General features: G+C 45.5%; 1 protein-coding gene across 2 annotated transcripts in view; it reads left to right on the plus strand.

The window, feature by feature from the left end:
- GLI1 (GLI family zinc finger 1) overlaps positions 1 to 20,361 on the plus strand; it is a 139,220-nt gene extending 118,859 nt beyond the window's left edge. The window contains exons 3-12 of one of the 2 annotated variants that reach the window (XM_081937168.1): positions 1,073 to 1,171; positions 5,519 to 5,714; positions 7,519 to 7,666; positions 7,973 to 8,080; positions 9,671 to 9,811; positions 11,506 to 11,655; positions 12,030 to 12,194; positions 12,360 to 12,590; positions 13,996 to 14,269; positions 17,698 to 20,361. In XM_081937168.1, the coding sequence (XP_081793294.1) occupies positions 1,073 to 1,171; positions 5,519 to 5,714; positions 7,519 to 7,666; positions 7,973 to 8,080; positions 9,671 to 9,811; positions 11,506 to 11,655; positions 12,030 to 12,194; positions 12,360 to 12,590; positions 13,996 to 14,269; positions 17,698 to 19,769 (3,584 nt within the window). In that variant the 3' untranslated portion in view covers positions 19,770 to 20,361. The remainder of the gene's footprint in view (positions 1 to 1,072; positions 1,172 to 5,518; positions 5,715 to 7,518; positions 7,667 to 7,972; positions 8,081 to 9,670; positions 9,812 to 11,505; positions 11,656 to 12,029; positions 12,195 to 12,359; positions 12,591 to 13,995; positions 14,270 to 17,697) is intronic. The other variant, XM_081937169.1, reaches the window with a different exon arrangement.
- The last annotated feature ends 239 nt before the right edge of the window (positions 20,362 to 20,600 follow it).

The following is a 20,600-nucleotide window of genomic DNA, read 5'->3' on the forward strand; positions in this document are numbered from 1 at the left end:
CTGTACCATGACGGGGGATGTTTTCACCCTCCCCAGGCTCTGGAGGCTTTTCTTATGCCTCCAAGAGGGCAAAAATGGCCTCTCTTGGGCTCTGGAGACCCTCTGGAGGCTGGAAATGGGCCCATTTCCTGACTGCCAGAACTTCCGGGAAGCCCATTTTTTGCTCTCCCAGAGCCTCTGCCCGGCCCTGCCCTGCATTTACCTGGCATCCAAAACAGGCCATGTGGAGACTCCTGGGAGGGGAGAGGTGGGCGAGGCCAGCCAGTCCTTGCAACTAATGGTTCAGCGAATCAGATGTACAATCAGCATCCCGTTCTCTTGAACCTGTCCAAACTGGCTGAATCCTACCCTTGAAGCTAACCAAATGTATGAGTCTTCCTTAATGTGTTATGAGTCTAAAGTAGTGCTATGTGTCCCAGTATATACCAGATATATCTTACTGAATACAGCCTGACAAGGAAGAACTTATATTAGAGGTAATCTAGATCTTGCTGGTGGTAATGTTATGGCAGAGGAAATTGATTGCAAGGGTTTGTTTGTGCCATAATTAGAAGCAAGTAAAAAAGATCACATCATAATTTTTGTCTTTAGCAGGAGAATGTTATTACTTGTGCAAGACAGAATGTCATCCTACACACAAGGAAGAGATATCAAAAGTAGAAAAAAATATTTTAGTGAAATAAACCTCAGAGATAATTCCTCTATTCTTACCTCCATAACAAAACAGCCTAGTGAGGATTAAGGAAACTCATTTGCCCCCTCTGGAATACCAAAATTGTATTCTACAATGCAACAATTTGTGGTACATCTGGCTTGCTAATTATAATAGCTAAATGGGATTGCTGTGTTCAGAACCAGTGGAAAAAGCCAATTTTATGTCTCATTTGTAAATTCCCAGATGTATTTATCTAACTACTAATGGAAATAGATTGTCAAACTAAGTGGTCTTTGGTTTTAACCAGCAGATCATTTCTATGATGTCTCAGTTTTCATGTTTCTGTCTACTTGTTTCACCCTTCTATCTCTTTCCCTCCATATCTACGCCTTCCTTTGTTTTACCTCTCCTTCACAGGCATCAGTGATTTACCATACTATCACCAAACCAACTCAGTTGGGAATCACCATACCTATGGATTGGTACCTGGAGGTGAACATCCTTCTCATACTGATGGTAAGGTGTTTTTTTAGGGGATTGTGGAAAATGGGAATCTTTAGCTGACATAGATTATTATATGACCAGCCAAGGATATATCTGCTTCCTCTCCCCAACAATAATTATTTTATCTAAGGCACCTCCTTTGTTAGTTGCAAAGTCGTGTCCGACCCATCGTGACCCCATGGACAACATTCCTCCAGGCCTTCCTGCCCTCTATCATCCTCTGGAGTCTATTTAAGCTCACGCCTACTGCTTCGGTGACTCCATCCAGCCACCCCATTCTCTGTCATCCCTTTCTTCTTTTGCCCTCAATCTTTCACACCATTACGCTCCTCTCCCATGAGTCTTTCCCTTCTCATTAGGTGGCCAAAGTATTTGAGTTTCATCTTCAGGATCGGGCCTTCTAAAGAGCAGTCAGGGATGATCTCCTCTAGGACTGACCGGTTTGATTGCCTTGCAGTCCAAGGGACTCGCAGAACTCTTCTATAGTTCAAAGGCCTCAATTATTTGGCGCTCAGACTTTCTTATGGTTCAACCTTCACAGCCATACATTGCAACTGGGAAAACTGCGATTTTGATACCTCCTCCGTGAAATGTTTTAATTGTATAATATGTGTTTTTATTTATTGTACGCCGCCCCGAGTCTCTTCGTGGAGAGGGAGCGGCTAACAAATCTAATAAATTCAATTCAATTCAATTCTTCCTAGTAGATGAACTGCTACCTCCTTGGTCTCTACCGCTTCTGGGATGCCTCTGAAATGCCCCACTTGACTCCCTGCATAAAGGAAGGAGGAGGTCTCTCTAGTATAATTCCTCTTCAGATAATTTTCTGCAGCCATATTGGAGAAGAAGAGTCTATGTGCCTGGGAAATCATTTGGGTAGCGAGGATGTGAATTGTTTCACGTGACAAATCAGACAATTAGTGGGTTTGGGTTTTTTTGCATTTCCCCCTATTTTTTCTTATGAATTATTATGACGGCAAAAGCATGTAGTACTGTAATTACGTTTTAAAAAATCACTTCACCTATGAGCCAGTGAAATAAACAATCAGGTTAGCTATCTAAAGTAAAGCTTTGAATCATTATAATTGTTTAAAAAATAGACAAACAGATGATAGATAGATGATAGATAGATAGATAGATAGATAGATAGATAGATAGATAGATAGATAGACAGACAGACAGACAGACAGACAGACATTTTAATATCCAAAAATTATTGAAGAATTCTTGGAAACATCTTGGCAGATCTTATGTATTTATGTAAAATAAATTATAAATTTATTTCGTTGTGAGAAATCCCTCAATTAGCAGCTCAAGGCCCATAATAAATAAAATCCTTGTGGTATAAATTATATTACTATATATTTATATATTATTTTAATTAATTTAATTCATTCATTCATTTAATTTAAAACTAAATAAAATGGTAGAATCAGTACCAAAGATACATCCCATGGAGGTTTCTAAATTTAGGAATGTCAGCCCTTCAAAATAAATTTTAAAAAAGAATGGACAAAGAACCTTCTCTTTATTTTGAAAGCTTGACATGTAGATACTGTAGTAAGACTATTCCATCTGGTTATGGCTCAATAGAAACTCTAAGCCATATGTTTTATGCTGCTCCCTAAATAAAGACATATTCTAGACAAACCTGAAGAAATTTCCAGGCAGGGAATGCGATTTCTACTTACTCTTATTTCTTTTGGACAAGGACTCCCAGGTTGCCCAGTTTTGTGCTACCATCTGTACTATATGGTGCACTATCAATTAAGTTTGGATAGTCCTTTCATCATCATTCTTTACGATACTATTTTTATTTTATTTTATTATGTATGTTCTTATTTATTTTTAGATCTTATGATAATCATTTCCCCCCCTGCTTCATACATAGGGGCATGTAACAGTTCTACTATTAGCTATTTTACCATACCTGACCCTATGACTGCAATAAATTGATTTCATTTGAACTCAATCAGTCATCCTTTAGGTTTTGGAACAGAGGTAAGATGTAACCCAAGGATTAAGAAGTTCTTTCTCACAATGCTTTGGAGACTGAAGTCGAGAACAGAGACCTTCTAAATCAGGGATGTCAAACTTGATTTCATTTAGGGCCGCATCAGGGTTGTGTTTGACACCTTGGGAGGCCAGAGTGGCTATGGCCAGGGTGGGTGTGGCCAGCTCACCATCACTCATGTCGGGGGCGCCTATGGTGGCCCAAGTGCTCTGCCAGAGAAGACAGGCTCCCGAGGTCTGTTTTTGGCTGCAACAGCCTCCTGCAACCCTCGCAGCTGGCATGGACATTGCGGACTGGTCCTTCACTGTTTCCAGGGAAGCCCTGTGGGCCAGATCTAAGCACCCTGCAGGCCGGCTCCAGCTCCCGGGCCTTGAGTTTGACACCCCTGTCCTAAATGCTACCGCTTATATCAGCCAATGATGGGAACTATAATTCTGGCACATCCAAAGGGCTTCAGGTTTCCTATTCCGTCTCAGGAAAGAAATGCATTTTCCTATTTATCCATGTTTTTTTCTCATTTGGTTGTCAGCTTATCTCGCCATATCTTGCCTTTCTTTCAGGAGCTCAAGGAAACATACAGGTAGTTCTCCACTTACAACTATTTGTAAGAAGTCACAACAGCACTGAAAAAGTTACTTATAACCGATTTTCACACTTACATCTATTACATCTTTCACATAAACAAAATTCAGGTGCTTGGTAACAGGCATGTATTTATGACAGTTGCATTGTCCCTGTTCTTACCTTGGCTTCCCAAGAGCATGAAGCAAACTCCTTGTCCCGACAAAAAAAACCCTTTATTAATTTACTATGAATTCTGCTCATTCACATCCAGCAAAGGATGAGGGAGGATTTACAGTCACAGACCTTATCTGGCTTGGACAGCTGACAGGCTGATATCTGCAAAACTTGGCAAGGATCCTCGGAGAGTCACGAACCAATTAAGCAGACTAATGGTCTCCTGCAAACTCCACTCCCCTTTCGCTCCTCTTTTGTTTCCTCTGGGAGGGGCCATTCATCATCCACCTGTGGCCTTATTCCCAAGTCGACCCTTGTTCTTTAGCTCTTGCCTTCATCTGGCAACTCTGCGCATGAGCACATTGGGAACAGGCTCCAACTGTTCATCTGCCTCACTGATGTCTGACTCTGAAAGCAGCTGATAACTGGCATACGGCTCTGGCCCCCTCTCTGCCTCCGACACAGAGCCCCCATCAGAGCCTTCCCCAGACTCCAGGACTGGCCCATGTTCCTCCCCAACCGCCTCACTGTCCAAATCTGCTGCCAGCTCTGCTGGCGGACCACAACAGTCCCAGAATCATGTGATCACCACTTGTAATCTTCCCAGCTGGCTTCTGACAAACAAAGCCAATGGGAGGAGCCAGATTCACTTAACGTCCACATGATTCACTTAACAACTGAAGAATTGCTTAACAACTGTGGCAAAATGGTCATAAAATGGGCTACGGCTCACTTAACTGTCTTGCTAAGCAACAGAAATTTGTGGCTCCGTTGTGGTCGTAAGTCAAGGACTACTTCTTCTCTGCCTCTTCTCATTTTCCCCTACGAAGGCATTCTTGTTGTTAGGTTGGGCTGAGAAAGAGAAACCCAAAGTTCCTTAGTGAGCTTCCATGGCTGAAGATAAACTTGAACCTAGATCTCTTTAGTTCTACACCACCCCTTTAACCAGTGGTGGGATTCAAATAATTTAACAACACGTTCTCTGCCCTAATGACCAGCTGGGTAGGCGTGGCTCGGTGGTCATGTGACTGGGTGGGCGTGGTCAACTCAACGTTACTCAGGTCGATGGGCACTTTGCCTTAGATGTTACAATGTAATAAGGGTTAACCAGAGAGGCAATTTCTGTAAGCAGGGCAATAAAGATTAGGCTAGAAACAACACCAGAATGTTTCCTTCCTGCCTTCCTTACAGGATTAGCCCTGTAAAGTGGGGAAAAAATAAAATGAGATTTCTTCCAACAACCGGTTCTCTGAACTGCTTAGAAAGTTAACAACCGGTTCTCCCAAAGAGGCGCGAACTGGCTGAATCCCACCACTGCCTTTAACCACTACGTGACATTGCTTTCACCATGATCTAAGTCCAGGGATCGCGTATTGGAATCTCTCTTCCCAAACAGAATCAATTATTCTTTCTTGGCAAAATTATATATCCCTGGGATCTAGTTCATGCTTAGCAGGCTGAAGATCGCAGGGCCAATTCTTGCCATTTCCAATAAAGATTAAGAGAGAATCCTGCTTGAAACTAGAGACAATCATTGTCAAGTCATACTAGCCAACATGGGGCTGATTGTCTCATTGGAGTTTCCTTTGTTCTCCCTGTTTCCCCAGGTAGTCGTTTTTCTACACCCCGGAGCACAGCCAAGCTGACCAAAAAGCGGGCCCTGTCCATCTCGCCACTCTCAGATGCCAGCATTGACCTGCAAACTGTCATCCGCACCTCTCCCAATTCTCTGGTGGCTTACATCAACTCCCGCTGTGCTTCAGCTGGGGGCTCCTACGGGCACCTCTCCATCGGTGCTGTCAGGTAGACATGCTATTCAGGTAGACAGCCTCCAGAGACTGCAGCACTAATTGCTGACTAGCATAGGAAGTCGAAGCCCCCTTAGTTTAATACAGATTTATTTATTCATTTAGAAAATTGGTGTTGCCGCCTTACTCGCACATGGAGACTCAACATGACTTACAAGGATATGAAGACACCATGTAAAAGAAATTAAAATAATTTTAAAAAATAACAACAACCCCCCACCCCCACCCCCACCCCCCCCCGGCAAAAGCGCACATTCATACTAGCCATGTAATTAATGGCCTCAGGGGTTTGTTCCAGCGGTCACTACTGCCGGTTTGCTCGTGGCTGCTTCGTGTGTATGCATGCTTGATGTGTGCGCATGCACAGTGCAATAAAAATTGGGCAATAAAGTGCAGGGCAATTAAACTTGCTCTGTGCATGAACAGAAGCAAAAAACAAGATGGCAGTGCCTATGGCAGAGGCCGGAGAACCGGTTCTGGGGCATGGCAGGCCTGGGTCACTGCCTGTTCCAGCGACCCAGGCCGCCAAACCACTACCGGTTCGGCCGAACCAATCCGAACTGGTTGGAACCCACCACTGAAGGGGCTCCATCCTGCTCTGGGTTTCCCAGGCCCGCTGACCGAACCACGACGTCAGGGCCTTCCCAAAGAGTGTTAGAGTGGGGGCCAGTCTAATCTCCGGGGGGAGGGTGATGTTCCAGAGAAAGGGAGCCACCATGGAGAAGGCCCTTCTTCTGGATCCAGCCAGATGTATCTCCTTAGGGACTTACACTTAATATGCAGAAAGATTCATTCTTCCCAAAGTGACACCAACTAGGTGCTCTATTAGAGTCACTCTGTAACAGAATCAAGCCAAGATTGACATCTGGGAATTTACAAGATTGGCTTTTGTTGAAAACCATCCCTGACCCAAAACTTTTAACATGGAGAATACAGTGTATCCACAGAAATGAACAGGCAACTAGGACTGACCAAGGTCATCTTAGTATTTTACCCCTCAATTTTCCAATCCTTTAGACTGGACTGAATGTCTTTGTTGATTTTAAAAAATTCGAATCCATGTTTTCAAAACGATAGGTATGCTGTCCAGTAGGCAGATAGGCATAGAAAATGAGAGAAAGAGAGAGAATATGTAAATTACAATGAATGCATCATAGGATTGCTTCTTAAAGAAGAACAGAACAAACAAAACCTAAAATAATAAAAGCCAGAAGAGCAGCAGAATTATACTCAGAGGATAAGTCTGCTGAGTGTAAGATAAACTAGATGCTGTATGGGAACAGGAAACAAATAAGAAAAAAAATAGTGTAGACACAAAATAATTTGTTGACATACAATATCAGAAATTTTAACAGCCCTAAGGTTTATGCTAAGAAGAATTGGAAATTTATCTTGCTTTAAAGAAGGAAAAAGCCCAAAGAGCAATAGCAATGACATATATACCCCTTCACAGTGCTTTACAGCCCTCTCTAAGCAGTTTACAGAGTCAGCCTGTTGCCCCCAACAATCTGGGTCCTCGTTTTACCAAACTCCGAAGGATGGAAGGCTGAGTCAACCTTGAGCCAGTCAGGATCAAACTGCTGGCAGCGGGCAGAGTTAGCCTGCAACACTGCATTCTAACTATTGTGCCACCACATCGCAGAGTCCATGAACTTACTTTCCCCACCACCACCACCACCACCGCACAGTCACCATTTTAGTTGCACTGCCGTGAAAGACGCAACCCTTGTTACGCTTCTAAAAACCTGGCAAATGAATTCTTGTGAGACAAGTGCTTATGCTTTTTCTCATCCCCACAGCCCTTCACTTGGGTTCCAGAAGCCTCAAGGCATGTCCTTTGGCCACAACCCCACAACAGTTCCCTGTGGGCCTCATGAACACGTGACTGGCCGGCCAGGGATGATGCACCATATGCCACCCCCACGTGGGATGCTAAAGCACTGCCAGGTAAGAGGGTGCCCATCCAGCCCTTTGCAGCCTAAAACAGGCAGATATCTTATGCCTCAAAGATAGCAACTTCTAACTTGTTATGTGGAATACCGAGATCTAAAAGAGACAGAGGAGAGAAAAGCCTGCCATTACCAATACGTAAACCTCTAGGGGTGCCCTATCACACTTAGAAAGGTCTGTTGAAGAGTTTGGGAGAGGAAGATGGGGGGAGGGCTGCGGAGACTAAGGGGACAGAGTTTGGGGGTGGGGCTATAGTTGGAGGGGGTGCCATCACCTGGAGCTCTCGCCGTCTCTCTCCCACAGCTGAAGTCAGAGTCCAGCCTGGGCAGCCCGCTGGATGCCCTGAGCACCAAGTGCCTGGAGGAGTGCTCGGAGGGTGACATTTCCAGCCCTGCCTCTACGGGGACACAGGTAACAGCAGGCCTCAGCAATGTGCTCACGGGCCCACAGATGCACCCCCTCTCCTCCCCTAGAGCCTGGGGATCAGCTCACAGGGTTGGAAAGGAGAAAGAGAATAAACAGGAGACTGTTCTATCCAGTGGTGGGATTCGAATAATTTAACAACCGGTTCTCTACCCTAATGACCAGCTGGGTAGGCCTGGCTCGGTGATCATGTGACCGTGTGGGCATGGCCAACTCAACATCACTCACGTTGATGGGCACTTCCCCTTAGCTGTTACAATGTAATAAGGGTTAACCAGAGAGGCAATTTCTGTAATCAGGGCAATAAAGATTAGGCTAGAAACAACACCAGTGGCAGGCCTGACATCCAAAAGAGAAGATGGCTTGTCAAGAAAGCCACAGTTTGACAACCAGAATGTTTCCTTCCTGCCTTCCTTACAGGATTAGCCCTGTAAAGTGGAAAGAAACAAAAGGAGATTTCTTCCAACAACTGGTTCTCCGAACTGCTCAGAAAGTTAAAAACCAGTTCTCCTGAATAGGTGCAAACTGGCTGAATCCCACCACTGGTTCTGTCTCAGAGGCAGTGTTACACAACCTTGCTGGTATAGTTCCCCCCCCCTCCCCGAACATCCATAGCTCACAGATGACTAGATTCATCACAGTAGGGTTATTATACACCATCACTACTTTTACCTGTTTAATAATGGAGAGCCACTTGGACACGAGAAAAGGCTACCTGTGCACCAAAATTACAAGGCACAGCCTTCCTTATGGGAAAGTTGGAGAGATTTCTTACATTGGGATTCTTTCATGTGACTAAAAATAAAATCAAAAACATTACAGATAAAAACATCACCTACATGTGCAGCTTATCCATGGGAAGTGCCCCATAGGAGAAAAATCCCACCATGAGTACTGGGAAGGGCTTGAGTAGTTGGTTGGCACCATCTCTGGCTGGAACTCTGTATCGGGGGTGCAGTTGCCCCAAGAGACAGCCAGCAGAAGACATTCTGCAGTGACTATTACTATACTGTTATTGAGGACTGCAGTTAAATCAGCATCTCCGTTTACTCATTCATTGCGCTCACTGGCACCTCCTTAAGCCAAACACATCTTTTCCTGGGATCACGTGATGCTGAGACACAAGCCCGAGATTCAGCTTCTTTAGGAACCTGCTGTCAGGTGTGACAGGCATGCCTACACAGGTTTCGGATTGCCGCCTTCTGTTGAAATCCAGGTCTCTGGACAGCCCTATGAAACTTATTAGAAGCAGTCTGATTCTGCCATTCAGTAGGCAACTATCACCCAGGGTCCTTACCTAGTCTTACTCCCTGAGATGCCCTGGACTGAATGAGAACCCTTTTACATACTGAACATGTGCTGAACTAGTAAATGATGGCTCCTCATTCTGTCCTCAAACCTTCACATCAGCCAGTGGTGGGTAAGAAGAAACCAAGATGACACTCAAGACCATGGGATGTTTGTTAGAGTGTAAGGTGGGGAGAACTATCTGTTCTCTTTTGGTGAATTGGAAGTGAAAGAAAATTTCCAATGAATTTTCCAGAGTATCTTTGAATATGCCTCTTATTTCCACCCCAGGACCCCCTACTAAGTGTGCTTGATCCACGAGATGAATTGGAGAAGGAAGACGGGAAGGTGGAAGCCGAAGCAGTATACGAAACCAATTGCCACTGGGAAGGATGCACTAAAGAGTTTGACACTCAGGAACAGCTAGTGCATGTGAGTTGACAGGGTAACAAGGGGGGCTTTAAATAAACTGCGAAATCCCCTATCCCGATATTGTACTTGAAATGCATCTCAGAAAGAGGCCTGTTTTACTTTTATATAGTTTTCTGGCAAGAGGGCAGGTTGAGTACCAATCCTTGGTACTCAACTTCTTTGAAACTCATCGAATGTGGTACTCAATGCATTTTGACACAGATATTTTGTCCCGGTGCTCATCATTTGCCTGGTACTCAACATACAAACTAGAACTTGTTGGTGTCGGCTGCCTTGTGACTCACTACATTATCCCTTATGGCAGGAGTGTCAAACTCAAGGCCCGTGAGCCAAATCCGCCCTGCAATGGTTGGATCCAATGTGGTCAGATCCGGTCCATGGAAAATGTAAGGGGCCGGCCCTCATGGCTTCGGCCTGGTCTACCCAATGTGAAGAGGAAACATTGGGCCAGTGTGGCTTTGGCCAAGTCTACCCAGTGTGAAGAGGAAACATGCCAGCAGTTTGGGGAGTGGTGTCAAGCTGGCCACGCCCACCCAGTTGGCAGCAGTTTGGGGAGTAGTGTCAAGCTGGCCATGCCCACTCAGTTGGCCACACCCACCCAGTCAGCCACTCTCACCCGGCCCCCAAAAGTCAACCACATCCCTGATGCGACCCACAATGAAATTGAGTTTGACACCCCTGACTTATGGGGAAAATGTGTTTGGTACTCATTGCGCCTCCCGAAACCAATTAACAATGATTACTGAGGTACTACAGTCTTAACAATCAGTAATAATAGAGAATTCTGTTGACAGTCCTGCCTTTGTATGGTTGCGACTACTGCAACATTTGTTTGCCTGAAAAACTGACATCAAATTAGGTCTGTTGTGCAACTGGGTCTGTTGCATAAGTCTAGATGGCTTTAACAGGGGAACTATGATGGCATTAAGCATATTCACAGAAGTAGAGTATGCTATCACCAATTGATGTTTACGGTGTGAGTTGGCCCTGAGTTACATTCCTCATCTCTATTCAATGCTAAGAGATAGTTAAAGATCCTAAAAACCTTTCATATGTGCAAAACATTGTCACTTCTTTCTAGCTGCTAAGAATGATATTTTTATTAATACATAAGATCACACAAGTTTGTCATGTCTGTGCTCTTTATTTCCATTAAGATTTACATGCAATCATGCGATTTTCCTCTCACAACATAGTCCTACAAAATAGGTTAGATTAAGAAACATTTTACTTTCCAAAGGAGCTTCATGGCTGAGCAGACCAGCATTAGGAGCTAGAAACACACGCAATGTCTCATACGATTTAAAAGCCAGGCTTTTTATCATTTTCTTTTATTAATTACCTTCCCAATAGTTCTGTAAACCATATACCCCAATGCAGCCAACAAGACAACACAAAGAATATTGTAAAATATCCAGTATATTAACCCAGAAAGGATTAATATATTGCCGTAAAAGGGATACAAGAATCATACTGATATGTGCACTGAAATGTTGAATTACATATGTGTAAAGCAAACAAAAAAAATTCACCCCCAAATAATTTAATTGAATCTCCCTAGTTCGCAATCCTATGTGCAATGGATGGAGTCTAACACAACTTCTGTTCTCCTGAATTCGGGTGAATTCTGAACTAGTCACTGCCACTTAATTCTGGCCTCTGTGCTTTTTTTTCCCTCCTCTCTAACATTGCAGCATATTAACAATGAGCATATCCACGGGGAAAAGAAGGAATTTGTGTGCCACTGGCACGACTGCTCTCGGGAACAACGGCCCTTCAAAGCTCAGTATATGCTGGTCGTCCACATGAGGCGCCACACGGGAGAAAAACCTCATAAGTGCACAGTAAGTAGGACAAGCACAAACATCTGGCAATTGAGCTGGCTGGCGTACCTAAAAAGAGAAGCAGGGTTGCCTGGAGCCTGGGCATAGCAAGCAAGGCAAGGAAGGCAGGCAGCCAATGTGCATCATGCCGTCGTGACTCAAATGTCACCACCTTTGAATTTGCATCAGGCATCAGGAATTGTAAGTATGGGAAGTCCTCGAGTTATAGTCACAACTTCTGCTGTTAAGTGAGACACTTGCTAAGTGAGTTTTGCCCCATTTTACTTTTCTTGCCTCGGTCGTTAAAGGAAATACTGCAACTGGTAAGTTAGTAACCGGATTGTTAAGTGAATCTGGCTTCCCCGCTGCCTTCTCTCCTTGCTTTTATTTTACAGTTTGAAGGCTGCAATAAGGCCTACTCACGGCTGGAGAACCTCAAGACCCACTTGCGCTCCCATACTGGCGAGAAGCCTTATGTTTGCGAGCACGAAGGCTGCAATAAAGCTTTCTCTAACGCTTCTGACAGGGCCAAGCACCAAAACCGGACACATTCCAATGAGGTATGGACAACGGCCTGAGGTAAGCCTTGACTTTAACCGCTGAGGTAGACGGGCTGCCAAAAGGAGGCCCACAATTTGGCATTGTTTGTATATTGTCATATGAAAAAAAAAAGGTAAAGAAGCATTTGGTCTGTATACCCTAATGGCCTGTCTGTCCTCTGGCAGAAACCCTACGTCTGTAAGATTCCCGGCTGCACCAAACGCTACACCGATCCCAGCTCCCTGCGGAAACATGTCAAGACAGTGCATGGGCCAGATGCTCACGTCACCAAGAAGCACCGTGGAGACACTGTACCCACCAGTCGGACTCTGGCTCTGCATGGTGACATGAAGCAGGAGAAAGATAGTGAGGTCAGGAAGGAAGAGGGCAAACTCATGGTACCTGATTCTAATTTGGTGAGCAGCATGGGGTGGAAATGGAGAGAAGGGTGGGAGAAGAGGACATTGGACTGGTGTTCGATGGGCAGGTTTGGGCCAATACTGAGGCCGTGTCGAGGGGCAGACTTTCTTGAATTCAGGGAACACAGCATTCCCACACTATGGACTCTTAGTATGTATTTTACAACAAAAGCAAAGAGGTGTGAAATGTTCTTGAATGAACATCTGCACATATGGAAAACAGATCTGGAGACAAGAAAGGGAAATCAAAGCACTTTGTTCTCCACATCTGAACTGTGTATGCCCAGAAATTGGTACTGTGTGTTTGCGTCATGCCGAAAATCTCTTTTTTTAATTGTGTTAAATAAAAACACAGGTTACCGTATTTTTCGGCGTATAAGACACACCAGAGTATAAGATTTTGAAGAGGCAAATTTTTAAAAAAGGTTTTTGCACTCTGCATACCTCCCAAAAACGGCCCATTTTTCACGAAAATAGGTCCGTTTTTTCTCAAAAAAAGGGCATGCATAGCCTTTAGGAGACTTACAGAGTGCTCCTGGGGGCTGGGGGGGGGCAAAAATGAGCAAAAAATGGCCTGTTTTTCGCTCATTTTTGCCCTCCCCAGCCCCCAGGAGCACTCTGGAAGCCTCCTAAAGGCTACGCATGGCCATTTTTGCAAAGGGGGTGGGGTTTCGGGAGGCCAAAAATGCTGTATTCCGTGTATAAGACGCACCCAGATTTTCACCCTCTTTTTTGAGGGAAAAAGGTACGTCTTATACTCCAAAAAATACGGTAATCTTCATGGCTCTAAAGGGGGAAGGGGCTTGAAAGCAGACCTTGTGCCACCTTCAATAGTCAAGAGAAATTTAAATCAGATTTCTTTTAATGGGGTGTAGAAGCGGAGACTTGTTGCAATGTGGCAAACGCCTGCAGTTAATGGAAGCAGAATTTGTGGGGCGAAACATTCACACACACCCAAAGCTGCCCAGTTCACCTATTTTAATTCTTCTATGTGCGGAACTCAGATTATTTTGCCTTGGAATTTTTACTTAAATCTGTGACTGTTTTAGCGCAACTATAAACGCTTGGGCATAAATGTGCGTAATGTCACCCTCGTCACAAGTGCACTTATCTCCAAAGAGAGGAGAGAGAAAATTTGGTTTTAAACTGCAGAATAAGATGAGTTCACCTGAAAGGTTAGTTTCAAGATCAAACAATGAGCAATGCTGAAACCGGTAGCCCTCTTATGTATCCAGTAGCTGCTGTCCATCAAGACTGACACTGAGCCTGCTTTTTCACAAAACTTTGGCTTGCCGCCTAAGACACGCCTTAAGAAGGAATGTGAAATAGTTAGCGCATAAAGCAAACTTGAGCTGAACCCATCACTTCAATAAAATGCTTCTGTATTTCTATCTCCACCCAGAAGCCTCAGCCCAGCCCTGGGGGTCAATCGTCCTGCAGCAGTGAACGCTCCCCTTTGGGCAGCGCTAATAATAACGACAGTGGCGTGGAGATGAACGCAAACGTGGGGGGAAGCTTAGAGGACTTGTCTGTGTTGGAGGAACCATCTGAGCCTATGGGAACCTCTGGGCTCTCAGCACTGCACAAGCTGGAGAACCTGCGCATTGACAAACTCAAGCAGCTGCGTAAGCCCCTCTCAATGAAGGGGGTCAAGCTTCCTTCCATCCCAGGGGCAGGTAAGCAGGGAAAGTTTGGAACCTCCACAGCCACTAGAAGGCAGTGTTGGGATTCAAATAATTTAACAACCGGTTCTCTGCCCTAATGACCAGCTGGATAGGTGTGGCTCGGTGGTCATGTGACTGTGTGGGCGTGGCCAACTCAATGTCACTCAGGTAAATAGACGCTTTGCCTTAGCTGTTACAATGTAATAAGGGTTAACTGGAGACGCAGTTTCTGTAAGCAGGGCAATAAAGATTAGGCTAGAAACAACACCAGAAGGTTTCCTTCCTGCCTTCCTTACAGGATTAGCCCTGTAAAGTGGAAAAAAACAAAAGGAGACTTTCTTCCAACAACCGGTTCTCCGAACTGCTTAGAAAATTAACAACCGGACTTCCGGTTCCGGCGGCTACGGCGACAGGCAGATCGCTGCCTGCTCCAGCTCTCCCGGTGGGCTTCCCCCGCTTCTGGGGGGGCACAAGACGCCTTGGAGGGGCGTCTTGCCGAAGGAACGGCTCGCGGAGGGTCCTGGCGTCGGCGGCGGCTGGCGGGGGCTCCTCCGCTTCGTTCTAGGCATCGGGGAGCAGTTTTGGAGGACGTGCGTGCGCACGCGTCTCGCCCCATGCCGATCGGAGAACACACTTCCGAACGAAGCAGCGGCAGTATGGTGAGAGGCTTCCTTTCTGCATTCCTTTGCTTTTGAATTGATGAACTTTTCAGCACTTTTAAAAAGTTAAACTTTCGGATCCCTGCTGGAGGTGCGGCTAGAGGGAGGGGGATTTCCCCCCCTCCCTCGGACAAGCGGCTTGAAAAGACTTTCCTTCCATCCCCAGAGAGGAGGAGGGGGGAGAGCCAACTAATGATGCCTCACCCCTATAAAAGTGATTTTCATTCGACCTAGCTCCAGAACTAATGGATGAACTGAGAACTTTTTGAACTTTTAAAAATTTTACTATGCCTCTGAGCCCAAAGCTGGCAGGGCAAGATGGCACACTTCCGTTGTCTTCATGAACTGTGAAACCTGACTCCACCTTTAAAATTCAGGCTTCCGGTCTTTGTCTCCGAGTCACCCAGAGGAATTTCTTGTGGATTGCTACTTTTTGAACTCTTTGGAGAAAAAAAACTTTCATCTACTGCTAGAGTGACTAAAGAAATCCCCATCTGTTTGGATCCTCTGCCTTCTGAATTCGCCTGCCTGCTCTACCTCTCCAGCTGCCCAGTCTCTACTTTGACTGATCTCCTTGCTTCATAAACCATGTCTCCAAAAAGACCACCTCCTGGAAAGCCTGGCTTTGCTACTTCTGCTCCAACGTCTGCAACGTCTAGTCCAGCTACACAGTCAAAGATATCAGAATTGATGCAACCCAAGACTACAGAGATAGACTTCCAACAAATGCTTCAACAAATTTTACAAGGCCAGGAGGAAATTAAGAAACAGTTAAGGGAAATGAAAGATGAAATTAAACAGAATCAAGCCCAAATCTTTAAGAACTCACAGAGACTGGACCTTGTGGAGGGTGGGGTGGCGGAGGCGAGGGGGGGGGTAGAGGCCTTACAGAAGGGGAACAAAGAACTTGATATCCAACAAATGAAAGCAGAGTTTGAAAGAATGTCCTTTTATCTTAGATTTCAAAATGTAATAGAAGCAGATGGGGAAAATATAAGGGACATTATGACTAACATTCTAGCTGAATACATACACAAAGATAAACAGCAGATGGAATGGGAGATAGATCTAGCTTATAGAGTGAATTCAGCATATGCCAGAACACATAATGTACCCAGGGAGGTTCATATTAAATTTCTTAGGAAAACCACAAGAGATGAAATTCTGGGTGTACAAAGGGGGCAAACACTGACATACCACGATAGGGAGATAACCATTCTAAAGCAGATTCCCAAAAAAATTAGGGAAAAAAGGAAAAGTTATTCGCAATTGGCGAATAAATTATACCAGAAGGGGGTGTGGTTTAGATGGTTGATGCCTGAAGGTATGCTGATATTCTGGGAGGAGACAAGAATCAGAATCAACACACCCATAGAGGCACAGGCCTTTATGGAAAAAAACAAAGCGAACCTAGAAAAAACAGATGACACTACAACAGTTATACAGGACACGGGAGGGGCCGGAGCTCTGCCAGCGGGGGGTGAAGGGGCAACACCAAGAAAGCTCAGATCACAAAAATAAATAAGAAAACCACAATGTTATAAACAGACCGAAAGTATTAATGAATTTACAACTAGACTATATATTATAATTATATAAACTGATTGAAAAGTATTTTTTCTAGAATTAATATGCTGATTTTTTTTATGACTATGTAATAAGGTTTGATATTTTGATGTAACCTAGGAGTCTGGAGGGAGGGGGCGTCTGCCATACTTGCAACTGCCAAAATTTGTAACTATTCCACTTACCCTTTTCCGCATAAATGTTTTTAAAAAAACCAATAAAACTTCTTGAAAAAAAAAAAAAAAAAAAAGAAAATTAACAACCGGTTCTCCCGAATAGGTGCTAACTGGCTGAATCCCACCACTGGTAGAAGGCAATAAAATGAACCACATCATCGCCTACATGGCTATTCAAGAAGGCAGCTGGGGGAGCTGGGATTGTTTTTTTTAAAGACTTCTTTAGGAGGGAAGCAAAAGCTCTTTTCCAAGCACCATCTTGAAGCACAGTCTTCTTCCTTTCATGATGCCCCAACTATTGCCCCTAAATTTTGCCTCCTTCTCCCGATCCTTTTCTTAGTAAAAAAATCACTTGGAACGAGTAAATCTTCCAGGAGATTCTGAATCTATTAATTTGCATTGATTTATTTCATGGTCTCCAAGCCAGAAAAGTGATTCTTTGTGGGGTCCCTAAAACAGTTGAATGGTTGTTCAAAACCAAGATCCAATGCTGAGCAGGCTTTGGATAGGTTTAAAACTGGAGAAGTCTTAATAGAATAGGATAGGATAGGATAGGATAGGATAGGACAGAACAGAACAGAACAGAACAGAACAGAACAGAATTCTTTATTGGCCAAGTGTGATTGGATATACAAGGAATTTGTCTTTGATGCATATGCTCTCAGTGTATATAAAAAGACAAGATACATTCATCAAGAATCATAAGATACGACACTTAATTAAAACACAGGGTACAAATAAGCAATCTAATCACATTAGGAAACAATCAATAGAAATCATAAGGATACAAGCAACAAAGTTACAGTCATACAGTCGTAAGTGGGAGGAGGTGGGTGATTAATAGTAATAGTAATGCAGACTTAGTAAATAGTTTGACAGTGTTGTGTCAACAGATGCAGTGGAGAGGAGAGAGAGAGAGAGGGAGAGAGATGATCCGCTCTGCTTAGTGATATATTGTTGGAATTTATTTTAAAAATCGCAAAACAGATGGTCTGCATGCTCTGTCCTTTTAATTGCTTGCTTTCTCTTTTTTTGCAAGGTCCTGCAAGAGAGATGCCTGGCTTGTGCGGGGCCCCCTCTGCAGCGGCTTCTCACCGGCGCATTATGGAGCTCTCATCCAGTGACCTGCCTTCTCTAACTGTGGCAGGAGACCGACGAGGTAGCACTACCAGCACTGTCAGTTCGGCCTACACCGTCAGCCGTCGCTCTTCCATGGTATCACCCTATCTGCCAGCCGGGGCTGCCCCCAATGGATTAGGCCCACCAGACATGTATGACCCCATATCCCCCGATGCCTCAAGACGCTCTAGCGAGGCCAGCCATTGCGGAGGACTTCCAGGGCTGGGTAACCTCACCCCAGCCCAACAGTACCGCCTCAAGGCCAAATATGCCGCAGCAACGGGTGGGCCACCCCCTACCCCTCTCCCCCATATGGACAGAGCCTCTCAGTCAAATCTCGTAGGGGATTATTCTAGCTCGTGCTTGCCTCCTTTTGTGCCTGAGCACAGCACAAACGATTACCATGGTTACAGCAGCACTAGCATTCTCCATCCCCACCTGAGCCACAGTGGCCGGCGAGCCAGCGACCCCACGCAGGCTGTGGCGGAAGCCCACCCGGTTCCACGAGTGCAAAGGTTTAAAAGCCTCAGCAACATGAGCCCAGCAAGTGCAGGGAGAGCCGGTGGACAAGTGACAGGGGGCAGCGAGGCCAACCTTCCCCACCATCTCTTCTTCCCACGGCCACCAAGCATCAGCGAGAATGTTTTTCTGGAAGCTGCCGCTATGGAGAGTGCCATCCCGGCTGGAGAGTCGGAAGTGCTGGAGATGGAACCTTATCTTAACTACCAGGAGCGGAACTACCCATACCAAACCACGGCCATGGAGCTGCAGAGCAATCTTGCTCATCGCGGCACCTTGAAGCTGGTGGGTGATTTGCAGATGAGTCCAGTGACTCACGAGCAGCTAGAAGGCGGTTTTGAGCAACCAGACTACATCCAGTCTCAGTGCCAGATGAACGTGGCTTTCCACACTGCACGGCAGTGGGACAGCAATAGCTCAGGGGTAAATCCTGCATCGATCCCTGGCATGGGGCAGTGCCACTCTACCCAGTATCCAGTCCCTGAGGCTAAGCCCATGGGAGCAGAGCCTGCCAATCACGGCCGACAGGGGGCATTCCAGTTTGGCCAGGCACATATTAAAGCCGAGCAACAGTTCCAACCGGCGGCGGCTGCTCTCGCCTCCTGCCAGAGCATGAAGCAGGCGTTATACAACCAGTCTCAACCAGTCTGTGGAGATGGTGGATATCATCCCGAAAGCCAGCAGGGCTCTTGCTATGGCGTGGGGCAGCCCCCGAGCAGGAGATCCCAGACCCCGATGTTGCAAGTCAAGGAGATGATGGTACGGAGTTATGTGCAATCACAGCAAGCACTGATGTGGGGGGAGCAGTCGGCCAGCAACGTCATGGATGGCGCAGAGAATGGGCAGAGCCAGCAACACCAGACTTACCCTGGTGTAAAATACCCAAACTACCCTGCCAGGCCATCGCCAGCAATGAAAAACAAAGCACTTTCAAGCCCCAACAGCCAGTGTTATAATCCAAGGATGGTCCCACATCCACCTGGTGGACCAAAGCCACTGAATCGACAAAGCAACTTGAGCTATCAAGCCAGCCTTTCTTATGAAACCCCTGGTGATGGTGGCTCCCACCATATGATGCGCTTACCCCCACTTCATGGTCCTGAAGAAACAGGATTTCCCGTCCCAATGCATGTGCCGCTGAGCAAAGCTTCTGGGCACAAGTTGATGAATACCCACCAAAGGCACCATCAGCCCCCCAGCTGTGTGGCCGAGGATCCCGGTGGGCCTTATGCTCCTGGGCTGGAGGCCCCTAAACCTGACTCTTTCTCTTATCTGCCTGAGGAGCAGGTGTCTAACAGTTTGGACACTCTGGACTTAGAAAACACCCACTTGGACTTCACCGCTATCCTTGATGACGCAGAGGCCCTTAGTCCTACCCCACCTGGGGGCCCGACCAACATGGCGGTGGGGGATATGAATTCCATGCTGAACTCATTGGCAGGGGAGAACCAGTTCCTTAATACCCTTTCATAGTATGTTTAGACAAGGCTCTGATGATGAAGACTGCTATTTATCAGAATCAGGCTGATACGAGAGACAAGCATGCCTCTTACCGGGCTGGACTCACTGGGGGAGATTGCTGATTCTAACTAGTAACCTCCAGGTTCCTTGGTACAAAATAGCATTTACTTTTTTTTTATCCTTATAACACCCTAGGTAAGCCGATCTGCTGATCGGATAGGCTGAAAGATGGGCAGCTAATGGGAAAGGAAGTGTGTTAATCCCAGTTCCTTAGTGAGAAAAACAGAACTCAGGACTACCTAGATTTTTATCTACGGTCATTCATCTCCAGTATTTTTGCCAGCTTCCCAAGTGCCTCTTTTCAAATCTCTTAAGAAACAAGTATGTTCCAATGCATTTCTTGCACAGTGCCTCAGAGTTGGTTGATAGGGTACCTTAAGTCTGTTATCATATGTATTTATAATAGATAGATATATTTATAAAAGCAAGATTAGATACATGCAGTGCAAAAATGTGCGGAATTGTCACCTGTTCTTTCCTATAAAATACACAGAGGAGGAAAGACATCTGGAGGAACAGCATATTAAAACTGCCTCTGTTGCCACATGGAGTCTTTTAAGCATGATTGTAGAACCATCCCAGATGCTGGAACATTGCACTCTCCTTGGCCTTTGACCATGCTGGTTTGGGCTAATGAGTCCAGCAACATCAGGAGGACGAGAATTGTCCCACCCTTAGAAGTTGCTGAGTCTCAATACATAATACTGGGTGGGATTCAGCTGGTTCAGACCGGTTCAGGCGAACTGGATGTTAATTTTGCACCTGGTTTGCTGAACCAGTTGT

The sequence above is a fragment of the Natrix helvetica genome, assembly GCF_964273705.1.
Source record: "Natrix helvetica genome assembly, chromosome: 1".
NCBI lineage: Eukaryota > Metazoa > Chordata > Lepidosauria > Squamata > Natricidae > Natrix > Natrix helvetica.